The sequence below is a fragment of the Seriola aureovittata genome, chromosome 12 (assembly GCF_021018895.1).
Source record: "Seriola aureovittata isolate HTS-2021-v1 ecotype China chromosome 12, ASM2101889v1, whole genome shotgun sequence".
Taxonomy (NCBI): Eukaryota; Metazoa; Chordata; class Actinopteri; order Carangiformes; family Carangidae; genus Seriola; species Seriola aureovittata.
The window spans coordinates 19,597,232-19,615,957 of record NC_079375.1 but is presented as its reverse complement, the minus strand read 5'-3'; the positions used below and the strand labels follow the sequence as shown (position 1 = coordinate 19,615,957).

Genomic DNA, 18,726 nt, shown 5'->3' with positions numbered 1-18,726 from the left:
AAATTCATTGCATTTACTGTAAACCCACACAGGTGCTTTCAGCTGTGTTGCCAGTGAGACATGCTGGAGCTGGAGCTGTGCAGCAAGCTGGGGTTTACATGAGGCCATCACATGCTAATAGGAATAATTAAGTTGTACCTTGTTGTTGAAACAAGATATTATCTCATGCAGATAAGATTTAAGAAATTGTCTTTAAGAACGTTTAATACCTTTAATATTCTGAAGTAATCATCTAAATTAGTACTTTGACTGTAACACATTAAAATTCAACCTTTTTCTGGTAATACTTACGCAATTTTGGTGAAGTAGAATTTTGAAAGCAGGAACTCTGGATGGTATCACTACTTTTATTTGAATAAATGATTAAATCTAATGGGTAAATCTCCTTTCACATTACACAGTCATTTGACTTGGTATAAACATATTGATGAATTAACCTTTAAGCAGATCCATTGTGTATTCCATGTGAAACAGTGCAGCCTGCTGCTAAAATAAACTCCATTCACACAAAGCTTTTGTTCACTTCAGTTCAGACCCAGAGGCACATTCAGAACACATAACTGAATTTCAACATATCTGCCATAAAACAGCAATAGTGGAAAAAGTCTAAATATCAAAAAATAATGTTTTTAATCCACGACCATGGCCAGCTGTTTCTTAGGAATAAGAACGCAGTAAAGCCAGTGTGTGTTTGGAACAGAGACTTATTTCTGGCTTTCCATGTCTCATGATCAGAACCATGTGTCCGCCACGTGGAGAGCTCGCTGTATTTGTGTAAAGCTCAAAGAGACATTTCAATGGTTCTTTGAGGAGGGATGAGACCAGAGCCACCTCATACAGAGCTACACTCTATATGAAAGTGTTGAAGAAATACCATGTGGTACCCATGATGCAAAGATGTCTATGTCTCTAGAGTTTTATTCATGCAGCAAGTGACACAGTCTGAATAAATCTCAGAGAGCTACAATAAACTGACAGTTCAAAGCAAAGAAAACAAAACATTTTCAGATTGGTAGATAGATAACCAAGACTGTAATAAGGCACTGAATCTGATTAATTAATTCACACATGGAAAGTGTTTATAATTTTAGCTATTTTTCCTGATGTGCAAAAACAAACTTTTTGATTGTTTCATCATGAAGGTTTAACTGACTAAAAACATTCATGTTGGCAGTAAACAAATGTTATTTTAACCACGCTTTCACATCATAGTGTGTTTGTAGGCAGCATTGCACATTTTCTGTCTAGTTTTATGGTGTTGTAGAGAATTTTGATTCAAAACCAAAGTAATGAAGAATAAAAGTATGACACTTGAGGACCACAAAATAGAAACATGGTCATAATATTGTTGTGGCTGAAGTCAAATCCCAGTGATGTCTTTTCTTCTCAGGCATGAAATCATAAATTTAAGGGCAATACAAGCTGTATATCTCTACAAAATATTATGGGCCTAGGTAGGGTGTGGTAATACTCTGGAATGCAGAGGTGAAAAGAGTTTTGAATTCAATTGGCTCCCACTCTCCGTCAGATGGGAGGAGGCAGGGAGCCAGTGCAGCGATGCCTGGCAGCGTCTTTGTGTGTTTAAATCACTTAACGTCCACGTCTTGGCCGTGTCGTTCTGGATATTTTGGAGACTCCAAAAAGTCTGCCAGAGCGAGAGAGATTTTGGAAATACTCATATAACACAAGGAAGGAAGGAAGCTTGCAAAATGTTTTATATCTAGCAATGAAATGTCAAGCGCGGGTTGACTTGCTGGTCGTGGGGCAGGGGGGCTTTTTCTGTGCAGGACATGGAGGACTATGTGTAAATGTTGGACTCCAGCTAGAAAGGCTTATTATTGTAGAGCTGAAGGAAGAGTCTCATTCTTACAGCTTGAAGGCAGACGCAGAGAGTGACAGAGAGCAATGCACTGCTGCTGCAGCTGGGATATTGTATATTTTTATTCTCACGTTGATGCTTCTCAAGCGAAGGTTTACAACCGCATGTGTAGACTACTGAGTCTGAGGTTTATCAGGTTTAACAGTTCTGTGCTTTATCATATTGTCTTTTCGCTTTTAACTGTCACTGTGTAATATAAACTTTATCATGCTTTACATAACATGGATCACTAAGAGCTACACAAAGGCAGCTTGAGGTTCATAAAGACGTTTCACCTCTCACCCGAGAGGCCTCTTCAGGGTCTCGTGGGGAGTCCCAGGTATTTAACCTCTTGCGGGGGTCGCCAACACCTTGAGAGTCGTTGAGGTCACATATGAGTTGTATCCCACCCGGCCATCATGTGAGTCTTTCGAGTCACATGAGTTATGATGGACCATTACTAAAGAGAGGAGGTGGTCCACGACACCACTTATCAGCCACTTACACTGCAGCCCCTGAGTTCCCTCCCCAGGCAGCTTAACACCCATCCACACCATGACTCATGTGACCCTGTCTCCGGCAGTGGGAACGTCTGAGGTGAACGCCCATGGATTACATCAGGTATTCATATGGATAATTATTACGGCAGCGACAGGTCTAAGATCTAAAATCGCTGGGTAATGCAGCTGAAATCAATATCATGTTATTGATTTTTTTTGTTTTTTATGCAATATGTATCATAATAAACCTACACATGGACTAATCAAATGGATGCTCACTGCAATAAACTGTGCTCAGTATTACATAATTCAAACTGAAGTCTGAGTTTTCTAAAATTATAATAAGAAATAATGGTCCCAGCCTGTCACCTCAGTATCTGGGTTACAGGCTGAGTCTCTGTGTGGTGTCCCAGCTCCTGGGAGCAGAGCAGAGTGGATTAACAGATCAGGTTATTTTGATCCGCTTGTAAAGCCTCTATAGGAGGATCTCTGCCCACACTGCTCAGGATGTTATGCTGACAGTCTGCGACTTTAAAATCAGGTGAGAGGGCACCTCTGCTTTTAAGCACAAAATAACCCCCCTCTGTCTAATGAGCAGAGGCGGGAGAAATATTCATGTCTTACTTAAGAGTAGGAAAAATTCTCCACTAACGTCCTGAATTCAAAAGTAAATCCTGAAATCATCAGCAAAATGTTTATAAAGTTTCAAAACTAAACACATTTATTGTGCAGACCGATAAAGCAACTACATTATATAGTTGGGTACTTTAATTTGTATCAATACAGTATTTATATTATTATTTTTTCATTCATTCATTATTTTTCCTTGCAACCATTAATAGTAAATTGTAAAAGAAAGAGAAGACACTATTAACTTATAAATATATTAAGATGGCTGAGTAACTATCTCTCTAGAGAATGAGTGGTTGTTGATTATATTTATCAATTAGAGACAGAGAATATTAGAGGGCAACAATGACACATATTTATTTTTTATTTTCTTTATATCTATATTATAATCTACAATATTTAAGGACATTTTAAAGTTAGGCAGTATGTCATTAGCCTACATTCCAGCAACATTTCTACACAAACACAAATGTAATATATGTAGGACTACATATATTGAATTTACATATACTGTATGAACATTTAAAATAAAAAATTACATATAAAACCTGTTAGAAATGGGAACAATTTAATATCATGACATACATGTCTAGCCCATACAAATATGTATGTCTATGTATGTTTGCTTATATTGTATACACATGTTACATGAATATATATCCATCCCAAAGCCTGTCAGTATATGTTGATATTATTTACAATGGGAAGATAGACATGAATATGAATAAGAAATGAATAAGAAAAACATATATAAGCATATCGAATTCGTATATGTATGTTGTTTTAATATATTTGCATATATAAGCTAAATATATATTGTATATATATATATATATATATATATATATATATAGCAGACCTATATATATTGTATATGCTAACAACATAATATGTACATTTTACTATAGGTATTTCATATATGTTATAAACTTATATCTTCATATGTCCAGAGGATGTATACATGTGATAATAATATATGTCCTTATAGGTGACATATATGGCAACATCACTTCAGGTCAAAGGGGTAAACATAGCACCGACACAACTCTGGGTTGTTGTCGTTGTGACCCAATGTTGGTGTTATTTAAATATTCCCACAGTATCACTAGATCGAAACATGCTGTTGTCTTGGGTGGTTTTCCTACTGTAGGTACGGGGTTTAGTTATATAGTGTACAAACAAAAACGTATAATGCAATTAATGCTGCCAAATCTTCAAGAAGTCATTATATCCATTTCTAAGACTATTACGTGATCATTTCAAGGAGGGCCGAGCTGTTGGTTTCAAAGAACTGTGGTATCTAACTCTCTCTAGCTTTATGGCAACATATAAAGTTATTTCTGTACACGCTATCAATGGTAATAAAATATCTAATCAAACGTGGGAATCCTGCCAGAATGTGCAGCTTTACAATGCACAACCAGGTGACACATACCTGATGAAGCCAGCTGATCTAAATGAATCTGTTCCAGCACTGCACATTATCTTGAAGGAAGTACTTCAGCTTATTCAGTACTTTCATGATAGTTTTATAATACTCAAGAGGCCATAAACACTCCTGCAGGACAGAGACGATTTCAGCAGTAGTTGAGTTTTTCTGTTTGATTCTGTAGCCGCTCATTGATTTTTCTGTGATGTCTGGCAGCTGCACTCTGCTGATTACAGCAGTTTGAGTTGGTGTTTGGATCCGCTCCAGATCCAATACTGGTCTGAAGAGCGGGGAAGCCCTCGAGTTAAGTGCTGCTATGTTGATGCACTTCATCAATCTAAAAACCTAGCTGTTTTCCACAGACCATAAAAAATGTCATATCGCATCCTCATATTTTATTTTTGCGTTATTTGTAAAAATGTAGATAAAATATAAAATAGTATTGGTGCTGAAGATTGTCATACACCCATGCCTTCAATGTATTGTGCAAGCAGCTGTTGTGCTTAGTGTTTGGGCAATTAGCTAATACTCATTTAAGACCCTTCTTAGAGCTTTGGAGGGTAAGCTGTGCAGAGGGTCAAAGGTCAAATCCATGCACATATTGTAGGTCATGTTTATTTATTGTTTGCATACATTCCTATTCCCCAAGAATCCTAAACATTTACATTTAAGATGCTCTGTCTCTTCTCTCTCTTTTTTTTCATTTTTCATTTGCCTTTTCTAAGTAGAGCAAGAGTCAGAGTCAGAATCAGTCCTGTGTGTACAATAAATACTTTAGTTCGGTTACCATTATGCAATTATGATAACCTAAAGATATTATTTCTTTTGTTTATCCTCTTGACTTTGTTTCTCTTGGTCCATTTCAGTCATTTTCATGATATATTATCCAGTTGTTGTTAATTACTCAGTTTTTATTATGACTATTGTTATTATTATTATTATAGTTGTGAATAAACAATTTTTGCAATTGAATTAATTGATAAATTCTCCATCAGATTTGACCTTTTGCTGTATATATAATAAGGATAAAGCTTGTGCTGTTTTATATAGTTTTGTTATCGGCAACAAATCCCATGAAAAGACTGAAACCAACAAGTATTGTGCCTCAGTACTTTCCCTGTGGCGCTCAGCCCCAACTCCACAGGTTCCTGGTGTTGACATAAGTCTTTAAAAATTAGTCACACATTTAAAGTTTCGTTTTTTTGATAAAGGCTAAGTAGTTTCCTAAAACTGCTGGGCCGCGTAATGTTTGGAAAACGTTACTCAGACTATTCGACAGTGTCTTTGTTGGGAACTTTTTTCAGTTTTTTCATTAATACACATTTTTGTGACTCAGTGACTGAGTGTAGCACAAAAAAGATGCAACATAGACTCTCTGATGTAGATTTTCTTCAAGCCAGGCTGAAGCCGACGTAACAACGTTGTTTTGTTTTTTCTTCATTTCAAAACTCTGATCTCATCGTATAAAATTAATGGATTTCCCCTTTAAAAGCAGCGGGACAGTTGGGTTGAGTCAGAATAAACAACAGTGCTCATTCCCATAAAGAAATGACGTACAGTATATGTCATTGATGTTGCCATATATGTTGCCTATAAGGAAATATATTATTATCAGGTATATACAGATATATGATGATATAAGTTTATAATATATATGAAAAACCCATAGTAAAATTTGTGTATGTACATACATATTGTGTATTAAAAATGTCTATATGATGATTTTTTACATGATATAACATGATTTGTTAATGATATATTTAATTCAATACGATATTTTATCTATATATATACAAGTTTAAAACAACATACTTGAAATCTAGAAAATCTATATGCTTATGTATGTTTTTCTTATTATTTTAAACACATTCATGTCCATCTTTTATATTTACATACAGTATATAACTTCAACAGGCTTTCGGATAAATATATATTTAGCTTACGTCTCTACAATATAAACATACAGATATAAACATAGATATTTGTATGGACTAGATACATATGATATATGATACATATGTCAATATATGAAATTGTTCCAATTTCTAAAAGGTTTCATATTTCATTTTTACATATATGTTTTTTGTGCATGTAAATTTCATATATGGAAATTCAATTTATGTATTACATTATGTATGTATGTTATATTAATGGTTTATAATGAAGAAATATGTGACCTCCAGTAATTTCATTTTTGTCTAAAAGCTGTAATCAATTATGTAAATAATAATGATTTTGATAATGTCAAAGAGTTCTTAAAAGTAATATCTCTCAGTGTAGATATAAACACATATTTTACTGGTTTTCTCTCTTTCATTGCCAGTGACAGTTTGTTTGTCTGGTGGCAGCAGCGAAGAGATTTGAAACTTGGCCTCTGTTGTCCTCTAGTGGCCACACACCATCACTTTTCACATTTGCTTGCACTACAGAATAGTATCACAATATGTTTATTTGGGACTTTGGCCTGAAGTTTATGGTAGACACATAATTCTCCTATTTTGTAATTTCCTGAAATGTATACTAAAAACATATATTCATACATGCATAGTCATTATATTGTTTTCCACTCTTTCATTACTTGTCAGGTCATTTATATTTTGCCCTTTGTGAATAACATTTATTTATCTGCCCCACCAGTACGTCTTCAATTGTATTTTTCCCATACATCAAAATGACAAAGCAGCGTCACTGACAGTTATAAGAGTCCAGATTAGTTCCTGGAAGTCAAGGGGGGGGGAATAAATGAGCGTTTTCCCATTGCCCCATCACAACCACAGGACCTGAACTTTCAGTGCACTTTCTCTTCTTGTATTTTTCCCCCAATTCAGGAAGTTGGTCTCGAAGAGGCGGATGAAGTATTCATACTCAGGAATTGAACTTAAATCTCATTCACACAGTTCACAGTGTTCACACAGTTCATTCAGGCCCCAAAACTACCGGCAAAGAAGTCCTAACATCTTCAAGCCTGGACTGAACAATGCTTTTGCAGTTCAGTCGTATCGTCACAGTATACTTTAGGTAAAAACTCATCTCTTTAAGAGAGGCTCCGGTTTTCCCTTTGAATCATTCATTCATCTTTTCTCTCTGTTTGCTCCAACAGTAACCACAGGGTGTTTATTGCTTATGTAGGAATATGGTCTTTTGTTCAATCTGCTGTTGTAATAATTATAAGTTAGCCCGCTCAAAACAAAATCAGCGAGAGTGTACTGTTTGCATTTTGAAATCAGAACTATTTATTTTAATGATCTTTGTGTATTTTGTGTATCTTTTCTAGATTAACAAGTTAAATTTGAACATTCAACATTATTCACGATACTTTAACTGTGACTGTTAAAGTTACTGAGTCCAAATGTAGTTTATCTTGCAGGTGTTTCAGCAGCACACTCACGTGTATCCAGAAGGTGGAGCTCTCTGCTGGAGAATCACTGCATGTTGTATGTTGCAGGTGGCACAATGGAGACAGCTGTGTGTCGGTGTTGTAGATAAAACCATAGATTAAATCATGTTGTGTGAGTGCATGTGGGATGGGAAATTTGAAATTTTCTGCAATTCTTCAATATAAAGAAGCACATAGTGTGATAAAACATAGGTGGGTATAAATGTCTTGAGAGCTGATGTTTTTCGTGAACTCTGATGAAAGCACTTTGTCTGTGAGCAGACATGTTGGGACAGGTCGGAGCTATGTCAGGAGCCGCTCCCCTGTTTCCCACCTCCCCTGGAGTTTTCTTCCCTGAGGTCACACATTTCTGCATAAGTGACTGCCGCATGTTGGACATTGAAGAGCAACTTTTTAAAGAGTCTGTCTATGTATTATTGCAAGATAAACCTTTTATGCAACCATTTAAATTTGTTCTCTCTTTTTTCAATGTTTTTACATCCTAAATACTATAAATGATCTTTTCATGAAATGTTTAATGCTCACATCGACCCTTTAAACCAGATATTCAAATCCTGTTTTGCTGTGACTTTTCTACAGTTTGGTTTTTGTCAGCCTCATTTAAGTTCTAATAAATTTATATAGAAACATTTTATTCACAGATCCCCTCCTCCACTGGATAATGATGATTACGCTGTGGCTTGGCCTTTTCTTCCTCCCCCCAAACACATGCATATGCTTGTCCACACTTGCATGCACAAAAGCCAACCCTAACCTAAACTCAGGTCTCACACAAACCATGAATCCTCTGGCTGTTATGTAACTATTTCCATCACAGCTTTTTCCTAATGTTGTTTTCTTTTTTTTTAATTTTAAAAAACAATCTAAAAATATTCACAGAAGCACGTTTTTTCCAAGAGAGGCTTCATTATTGCTCTTTAACTTGCATAACTTCTTTCTATCTTTCATTTAACTGTTGCCTGAGGGGTTTTGGTCTGATCAAGCCCGACCCTGTTTCTTTACGATGTACAAGTATGTGTAAAAAGAAAACAAAGACACTACAAAAAGCATATTATCATAGGAAAGTATCAAGGATTTTATTTTACATGTGATAAACAAACAATGACAACGTTCCAAACAAAAAGCAAAGTAACAAAAGTAGAAATAAAATGGTATTAGTTGCAAATACTGTGGGGAAAAAAAGGAGTCCTGAGATATGTTGAACCTTTACTGGCCAAATATAATTCCAGTTTAAAATACTTCTGATTAATTCTAATACAGTTTTCTTGTACTGAAGTTCTTAGTCAGAATTGTCATTTATAACATCCAGATTCAAGTAACATTTTGCCGTTCATTGTTTTTGCAATGTGTGGAACTTATTTCCCAACAACTATAAACATGTGTCAGTTACAACCCCTGCAAATGTACATGCTGCAAAATATTGAACAAGTCTGAAAGATGTCCAGTCATCAGTGCGCAGTGGCTGGATGGAGTGATTGTCCCCCTAGACGTAGTCCCTGCCTGGCTGGCTGGCAGAGTGGGACGGTGGGTAGCGTGGAGATTTCCCTGAGCTCTTGCCGGGGCAGTTGCAGCAGAGGAAGCCCCCTCCTATAATAGTGAGACATGCAGCTCCCCATCCAACATACAGGGCACTTCCAAATTCAAATCTGTGAATGATTTACAGATTAGCCTACATTGATACTTGCGTATCAATTTACCAACATTACCAGTCTTCAAGTCTAAACACAGACTGATCACGTTATTAAGATCACTACATAAACATAGAAGACTATGCTTGAAAATTAAAGAAATAGTTTGACATTATGGGAAATGTGCTTCTTTGCTTTTACTGCTGTGACTTAGATGAGAAGATTGATACCACTCTGACGTCTGCACACTAAATATGAAAACACCTTCAGTCATACCTGATCATTTACTTAACTCACCTTGAATTAGTGGGAGTGAATGGGTTGTAGAAGTCCTGTGCTATTCTGTGGCCATACCAAGATGTTCCCACCAGAGCAAGCAGACCTGGAAAACCAGTGAGCAGAGAAACTTGTTATATGTATTGTTGCATTATAAGGGGTAAGAAAGAGAATCATCTGTTGTGTTTCATCTTAATAAAAGTAAAACCCAGCATATACACTACAAGCCAAAGCCTGTTCAAGGACGAAAAACAACCTTACAACCCAGGTGATGTTCAAATAGTGTGTGTCCATTGCATGTGTGTGTGTGTGTGTGTGTGTGTGTGTGCACTGAATGAACTCTAACCAGCGATAATGAAGATGACCCCTCCAGTCAGTGCCACTTTGTCCTTCTGCTCAGGTTGGTCAGCCATGCAGGTGGTGCACCTCAAGCCCACCACCTCCACCAAGATGGAAATAAAGCTGAGCAAGATGGAGGACAACATCAGCCCGCGTGTGCCCTGTACCATCCCTGGAGACAAAGTTGATTTTTAGCAGGTTTTCATTCATTCATCTTTCCTCTTGTAGATTCAGCAGGACGTTCTCTCCTGGATCATCCCTACTCTTTCTTCCTTTATGTTTTCTAACTGCACAAATACATTAAAATTATAATGAATGAATTGCAAGCGGTGATCTCACTCCCCCGCGCTTCTGTCTAATAAGAAAGTTTAAATAAAACCTGAGCATAAAAATGTTTCTATGATATCCAATAGCATCACGCAAGCAGTCCTCGGTATATAGCCTAGTCTAATCTCATTGTACATCCTCTTATTTTCAACAGGCACGAAACGGGCGGGAGCACTGACAACATGAGTCACAACAGCTGAGGTGTCCTCAGTCACTGCAATGCAAGGCTTTTTGATCTGATGAAGCTGGTATCACCTGTGATCTTTCATAGTCAATAAGTTAAAATTCAGTTTACACACATACATTTACATTTGAAATTGATCGCCTTGCATAACTTCTATTCTTTTTGAATGGATTTGTTCTTGGTCTGCCAGCTGCTGGTATTTGGCTGACATGTCTCTGCATGCAAGAGGTCTTCAAGAAAAGGGTATTCTCTCACACAAGGTTTGAGTGGCCAGAGAGATTCACACATTGCAGTATACAACCAGACAATTTTTAAACTGGTCCAATTATTTCATGAGCAATTATGAAGTCACTACTGAAAAAATCCTAATATTGTTTCAGTAATGGACTGTTCATGGTCCCATGACCCATTTTCTTCCCACACTGATAGAAACTGATGCTGGACACAGTATAATTTGTGGGCTCAGTATGCTCTGCACAATATGCTCAATAGCTGATATTTATAATGGAATCTTATAAATGGTGCAATGAAAAAACATGATGTGTAAGACAATGTTACCTGGTAGCTGGAGAAGTGAATCATAGACTTTACACTGAATCTGACCCGTGCTCTGTGACACACAAGTCTTCCACAGGCCTTCATACATAGCCTGAGCTGTGATGATGTTGTCTCCTGCATAAGACGAAGCTTTCCACTCCACCATCACTGTGGATGCTATTGATCCAACGAAGCCCAGGAAGGCCAATGTGAAGCCAAGAAGCTGGATTCCTGCATTGGCCATTATTTAAATTCAGAGATAGTAAAAGATCCAAGTGAAAAAAAGGAAAAAGGAAAAATTCTCCTAGTTATGAAGGCAGTGAAACAAAAACACAAAACTTTCTTAAAGTAGTTCCAGGTGGTTTCAGGTGGTGGATATGGTCCCAAACAGTGGTGTCTACCTGTGCATCTTCAGGGAATAACCTGCATTTGATGGAAGGGGGAGGGATCCAGGAATGCCATCACCTCTGACTGAGGTTATGAGGAGCAGGACGACACCTAGTGGAAGCAATGGCCTCCTGCAGGGACTAAAAAATGACTCCTGAACCTCCAACCAACGTTCATTGAAAATGCAAAGTTACACACAGTAAAACAACAGTTTTCACATCTATTATAAAATAATGAAAGATTGATACACTGTGGGCTTGTAACAATTTACATGACAGGAATATAAATCTTTTGAAAAGTCAAGCTCCCTCCTTAATGCCTCATTAGTCAGGTGTTACCATGTTATATTTATATTATGTGTAGATTCTTTTTTATGTGACTGTGCTGTTATGACCTTTATGAGATCTTTTTTTGCAAAAGAGATGCATCTCAAAAGACACCCAGGTTAAGTAAATAAAATATGTATAGTTATTAGTAGTGGCAGCAGAAGTTGTAGATGGACAGAGTGATCTACTTTTCCCATTAAAGCCCATTTTCTCTTGGATCTATTTGTTTTGTTTTGGTAAACAGTGACTCAACGCTAACAGACTTTTACTGAAACTAACATAAAAAAAGACAAAAATCCTCCTCTTTCTTCCACACCTTGTTTATAACAGTAGCAAATAAAAATCAGCTACTCTGTGAGACTAGTGAGACTACAGAGAATATAATCCTGTGATTCATTTGATTTACCGAATGACAGGATTGTTGTTGTTGTTTGCAGATGAAACTGTGACAGGAGCTGGCCACTGGCCAAAGGTTTTGTCTTGCCTAATTCAGACTTGTTGTCGTTTGCACTTTGTGTGAGCTGGCTCTTTTGGTCCCACAAGGAAACTTGATTCAATGCTGCGTGATCCCTGTAACACAGAGGTATGTTGAATTTCATTCATTTGAACAGTTGTTCCTTTAAATGAACATTACTCATTCTTCTTTCTGTGAATAAATACCAGGTTTTACAAAAGAAACAGGAGTGTACTGCATGTGTTTGTGTATTTATATAAAACCAACGTCAGCCTCACTTCCCTGTTCATTCATACAAACTTTCTACATGTTTTGACAGCGGAAAATGAACAAAGAATTGGGCCTGACACTGTTCCTGGTGCTGCTTTTCTGTCACAAAGGCAACACAGAGTCATACACCTCTTGTCCGTACAAATGCCAGTGTTTCACTTCGGTCCAAGTGCTGTGTGCAGACGAACGGATGATATCTTTGCCCAGAAACATGTCAAAGCAAGTGAAGGACTTTATTGTAATGACATCAGCTGTGGCGTACCTGCTCCCTCACACTTTAGAGGAGAGCCCCCAACTCACCAAGATTGTCTTCTTAAACAATGCACTGCGAAGTATTCACGCTCAGGCTTTTGATCATCTGACTGAGCTGCACGAGCTGGAGATTAGTGGGAACCCCTGGCTGGAACATTTGTTTCTGGGGACTTTTTCAAAGCAGAGTAACTTGACTAAACTGCTGCTCAACTTCAACAGGTTCAAGGCGATTCTTCCCGGCATGTTTGACTCCCTGAAACAACTAGAAACTTTGCAGATGAAGGGAAACATCATATCAGATCTGCCGACATTTCTTTTTCTGAATCTCCACAACCTTCGTGTACTGGACTTGTCCCAGAATAAACTTGAAGGAGTGAAAAGAGAGACATTTTCTGGTCTGGCTAAGCTGGAGATCCTGAAAATTAACAACAACCTCATTAGCAATCTTACATCTGACACATTCCACAATATTTCTCAGCTGACGGAGCTTCACCTGGAGTGGAATAAGATATCAGAGCTGGCCGAGGGCACCTTCTCTGCGTTAACTGAGCTGGAGGTGCTGAACCTCCGAGGAAACCTTCTTACAGCCTTCAGCGATAAAGTGTTTGGATTCAACGCCTCAAATTTGAGGGAGCTGAACCTTAAAGGCAACAGACTGACTGAGCTGTCCTCTCTGAGTGATTTGACATCTCTTTCCGACATCATCTTGTCGTCTAACCAGCTCTCTCAACTTCCTGAAGACATTTTTAGAAATATTACACTGCTGGAGAATCTGGATCTCTCTGAAAACCAGCTCAAATTTTTGCCTGAAAGAATCTTCAACAATCTATTTGGTATCAAAGCGATCCACCTCAACAGGAACAATCTGAGAAATCTGGAGCCCAAACTGTTTGAGGACCAAACGTTCATTCAGCAGCTCTACTTGTCTGACAACCAGCTGGAAACTCTCCCACTGGGCCTTTTAGAACCTTTCGCCATCCAGCACACAGTGAGGCTGCATGGAAACCCCTGGAGATGCGACTGCCACATGTGGTACCTTCATGACTGGGTGCTGAGAAACAGCCTCGACGTAGAGATGCTGGACAGGATGCTCTGCGAGAGCCCGAACTATTTGAAAAAACAAACAGTCGCCTCCATCGACAAGGACCAGCTGGTGTGTCAGGTGTCTAAAGACGAGATGCCGGATCTCAGCAGCTGTAGCCTCCAAACATCCAGTGATACCATGATCATCAAATGTAAAGTGGATAAATGTTCTCCACTGACTGTGAAGGTGCAGTTTCAGGATCATGATGGAAACATTCAGGAGCATATTTTGAAAAATGAGCATTCTCAGTGTAGCAATGAGACAATGGCCGAGAACCCCAATCAGTAATTCTCCCTGTTTATTCGATTTTGTTCTATGTGCAAATATATCCTCATCAGACTAAGAGTCACATTATTATATGTTCTGACTGTCAGAGTCAGTACTGTAAACAAACCTCTAACTCAGCAGCTGATAACCAGTACACATAACGGCTGCTGAATGATAAGAGGGGTGGATGAACCCTTTTCTGGTAAAGTTCAAAGTTCAATCCAGTACTTTTAAGATCCTGTCACTGCTAAAAGGAACCATGAGGAACATGTTAATCATCTGCTAACATGTGTTTAATGACTGTGGTGTGTTCGATCTCCAGTAGCTTCTGGTTCTCCTCTTTCTGTAGTAGCCTACACTAGCAGCGTTTGAGCGTCTTCAGTCTTCAGTATGAATGTTTCAATATGTCCATTTACAGACTATGTATTTTGCAATTTGAACAAACTAGAACAACTGTTAGACATGTCAATAAAAATTGACATTTCAATTTAACACTTAAAAAAAAGGCTTCTTTTGTAGGTAAAATCATGATCTGCAAAAGAACCTGTTTATATAGTTGTCATACAAGTCTATTAGAGTAAAAGGTATAATATCTCCTCGTGAAATCTGGTGAAATAGAAGTATAAAGCAGCATAAAATTGAACTTAATTTTAGATTTTGAGTAAATTTACATAGTTACATTTCATCACAGCCATCCACTCTGTCATCTAGGGGTTTCAAAACACTGAGCGAGACCCACCAGTCCTCCTGTGATCACTCCATTGCCCCTGAATACAGAGAGGGATGATAAAGAGAGAGGGAGCGGCGTGGGGAGGAGGGAGGCCTGGAAACAACAAGGCACACAGATGGCTACACCTTGAATACAGCACCCTAACCCACACTTAATAAGGGTCAAAGGCCAGAAGGTCAATTGGGTCCTTGGTCCGAGTTGAATGACATCACAATTCACATGACAAAAAGAGGTGGCTGTCTTATTTCCAGAGTTTGGAGGAATATCGTTAAATTGGAGGTAATCCTCACTTGACCAAAACTATTGGGTAAACCAGACATTTAACATTAGGGTTGTTGTCAAATGAGCAACAAGAGGTATGGAAATCGTTAAATGCATATCTCTATTTTCTGAGGGCCTCAGCAAAAAGAAGAAACTAAATGAGATATGCCAATGTCGAAACAAACCACAAAATATTGATGAAATTAATTTGAAAAATGTTTGGCTAATGTGAAAAGTTGGAAAAGATTTGGATAGTCTCATAGTCTTGCTTCATTCCATGTGAGAGTCTATTGAAAACATAGCATGGATGTAAATAAACAAAATACAACTGTAAATATTTCTGACACATTTCATCAAGAGAAAGTGAATAAAGTTCTAGAAAAATAATTCTGTGCGCGCACGGTTTCATCCGTGTGAATTTTTTGGTGTGTACGCATGTTTCCTGCTTCGTGCGTACGGCAGGTCTCGCTGTGAATTCTACGCAAGGCTTTGATACATGAGGCCCCAGGTGTCCTCCTCTGTCAGCTGATCCACACCTGCTGCATCGGAGTCAGGTTCAGATTGACTTCAGCGCTGAAGCTGGTCCACAGAGGAAGGACGCCGACCTTCAACCTTGAGGAGTGGGATCGAATCTGAGGTACTTCACACTGGTGTATATGGATGTGTGTGTATGTGTGTATGTGTGTAAAAAAAAAACAAAAAACAAAACCAAACTCAAACCAACTAAATCAACAAAACCCAAAATCAAACAATGAAAACTTCAAAACTACAAACGCTGCGTTCACGAAATACGTACGTTCGCTTCGATTTCTCTGTGCGAATTTCTGCGATTTCCGTCGAGGACCAACGAGGAAGGAATACAACAGGTATGGCCCCTGGTGTACAGTTAGCTAAGCAAGCTGGAAGGGCATTTTGGCTGCTTGTGTTTTCACTTGACATCATCTGTGTTTCTGATATGGAGGACGAAAAATGACATAGTATAGTGAGGCATAAAAAGTCATAGTATAGTAAGGCATTGAATAGTCATAATATGTAAAATGTAAAAAAACGTCATTGTATAATAAGGCACAAAAATGTAAAAAAAAAAACGTCATATTATAGCAAGGCATAAAAACGTCAAAAAGCGTCATGGTATAGCAAGGCATAAAAAAGTCACTTAGAGTTGCAAATTAACCTAAAGTGCTTGTCTTTGGACTATATTGGATAATATAATATAGCATGAGAATTAGGCATAAAATATATCATCATCATCATCATCATATATCATAATATAATGTCATACAAACATCATAGTAATGCATAAAAACGTCATAAAAATGTTATAGTATAGTAAGTCACGAAAGTGTCAAAGTATAGTTATGCTTAAAAACGTCATAAAAAGTAGTGTAGTATAAAAAGGTAAGAAAATTTAAAAAAAAAAAAGTTGTAGTATAATAAAGCATGAAAAGTCTTAAAAATGTCAAAGAATAGTAAGGCATAAAAATATCAAAAATCGTCATAGTATAATAAGGCATAAAAACATAATAGTGTACTAAAGCATGAGAATGTCAAAAAACGCCGTAGTAAAGTAAGGCATAATAGGTCATAAAAACGTCAAAGTACAATGTCATGGTATACAAAAAACATCATAGTATATTGAGGCAAAAAAGGTAATAAAAATGTCATATTATAGTAAGGCATAAAAACGTAATGGTGTACTAAGGCATAAGAATGTCAAAAAATGCCATAGTAAAGAAAGGCAAAAAAAGCCATTAAATCGTCACATTATAGTATGGCATAAAAACGTCATTCTATGATTGAGGCATAAAAATGTCATAAAAACGTCTTACTTATTAAGGCATAGAAACATCATAGTATACTAAGACATTAAAATGTAAAAAAAATATTATACTAAGGCATGAAAATCATAAAAACGTCATGGTATAATATGGGATGAAATGTCAGAAACACCATAGTAAAGTAAGGAATAAAAGGTAATTAAAAGCGTCATAGTATACTTAGGCATAACATTTTTTGATATCGTCATGGTATAGTAAGGCATAGAAAGTGAAAATGTCATAATATAGTAAGGCAAAGAAAGTCATAAAAACGTCATAGTATACTAAAACATAAAAATGTCAAAAAACGTCATAGTATAGTGAAGCAAAAAAAATTCATGAAAACATCATTTTACACTAAGGCATAAAAATTCATGAAAATGTCATAGTGTAAGGCAACCGCATAGTATACCAAGGCATGAAATTGTCAAAAACATGATACTATAGTAAGGCATGAAATTTTAAAGAAACATCATAGTATAGTAAGGCATAAAAAGTAATGAAAATGTCATACTTTAACAATGCATTATAAAAACTTGTTAGAGTTGCCAATTAACCTAAAGTTCTTGTCTTTGGTCCATCAGGAGTTTGAAATCAGAACCTTCTGTTTCTGAGTCAACAGTTGTAACCACTGGACCACAATACTTTCTTCTTAAAAAAAAACGTCATAGTAGAGCAAGGCATAAAAAGTCATAAGAACATCATAGTACAGTAAGGAATAAAACGTCATAGTGTACTTAAGCATAAGAATGTCAAAAACACCATAGTTAAGTAAGGTATAAAAGGTCATAAAAAACGTCATAGTACAGTATGGCATAAAAAGACAAACAAATGTCATGGTTTAGTAAAGTGAAAAAATATCCAAAAACGGCATAAAATTGTCAAAAAAACGTGATAGTAAAGTAAGGCATGAAAATTTTAAAAAACATCATAGTAGAGTAAGGCATAAAAAGTAATGAAAATGTCATACTTTAGCAATGCATTATAAAAGACTGTTAGAGTTGCCAATTAACCTAATATTCTTGTTTTTGGTCCATCAGGGATTCGAACTCACAACCTTCTGTTTCTGAGTCAACAGTTAGAGAGTAACCACTGGACCACAATGCTTTCTTATTAAAGAAAAAACGTCATAGTTTAATAATAGTATAGCCATAGTATAGTATGGCACAAAAATGTCAAAAAAACGTCATATTATAGCAAGGCAAAAAAAGTCATAGTATAGTATGGCATAAAAATGTCAAAAAATGTCATAGTATAGTAAGGCACAAAAATGTCAAAAAACGTCATAGTATAGTAAGGCACAAAAATGTCAAAAAACGTCATAGTTTAGTAAGGCACAAAAATGTCAAAAAACGTCATAGTATAGTAAGGCACAAAAATGTCAAAAAAACATATTATAGCAAGGCAAAAAACGTCATAGTATAGTAAGGCAAAAAAAGTCATAGTATAGTAAGGCATAAAAATGTCAAAAGAACGTCATAGTATAGTAAGGCAAAAAAAGTCATTAAAACGTCATAGTATAGTATGGCATAAAAAACGTCATAGTATAGTAAGGCACAAAAATGTCAAAAAAACATATTATAGCAAGGCAAAAAACGTCATAGTATAGTAAGGCAAAAAAAGTCATAGTATAGTAAGGCATAAAAATGTCAAAAGAACGTCATAGTATAGTAAGGCAAAAAAAGTCATTAAAACGTCATAGTATAGTATGGCATAAAAATGTAAAAAAACGTCATATTATAGCAAGGCATAAAAATGTCAAAAGAACGTCAT

At 36.8% G+C, this 18,726-nt stretch overlaps 2 protein-coding genes across 2 annotated transcripts; one reads left to right on the top strand and one right to left on the bottom strand.

Annotated features, from left to right (window-relative positions):
• Positions 1–8,863: 8,863 nt before the first annotated feature.
• Positions 8,864–11,357, bottom strand: cldn1 (claudin 1). The gene is made up of 4 exons (XM_056390433.1): positions 11,127–11,357; positions 10,065–10,229; positions 9,740–9,824; positions 8,864–9,460 (listed from the first exon to the last, which is right to left on the bottom strand). The coding sequence occupies exons 1-4, from the start codon at positions 11,347–11,349 to the stop codon at positions 9,298–9,300; spliced, it is 636 nt and encodes a 211-aa protein (XP_056246408.1). The 5' UTR covers positions 11,350–11,357; the 3' UTR covers positions 8,864–9,297.
• Positions 11,358–12,266: 909 nt separating this feature from the next.
• On the top strand, positions 12,267–15,523 carry LOC130178320 (carboxypeptidase N subunit 2-like). Its single transcript, XM_056390432.1, has 2 exons — positions 12,267–12,401; positions 12,592–15,523. Exons 1-2 carry the CDS (start codon positions 12,375–12,377, stop codon positions 14,164–14,166), a joined length of 1,602 nt encoding a protein of 533 aa, XP_056246407.1. The 5' UTR covers positions 12,267–12,374; the 3' UTR covers positions 14,167–15,523.
• Positions 15,524–18,726: the final 3,203 nt, after the last annotated feature.

Bases quoted from the DNA above. Each gene is read 5' to 3' on its own strand.
- cldn1 (XM_056390433.1), bottom strand. From the start codon at position 11,349: ATGGCCAATGCAGGAATCCAGCTTCTTGGCTTCACATTGGCCTTCCTG. The intron at 10,230-11,126 runs GTAACATTGTCT...CTTTGTCTCCAG, and splicing joins TTCACTTCTCCAGCTACCAG to GGATGGTACAGGGCACACGC. The intron at 9,461-9,739 runs GTGAGTTAAGTA...AATCATTCACAG, and splicing joins TTCACTCCCACTAATTCAAG to ATTTGAATTTGGAAGTGCCC.
- LOC130178320 (XM_056390432.1), top strand. From the start codon at position 12,375: ATGCTGCGTGATCCCTGTAACACAGAG. The intron at 12,402-12,591 runs GTATGTTGAATT...ATGTTTTGACAG, and splicing joins GTGATCCCTGTAACACAGAG to CGGAAAATGAACAAAGAATT.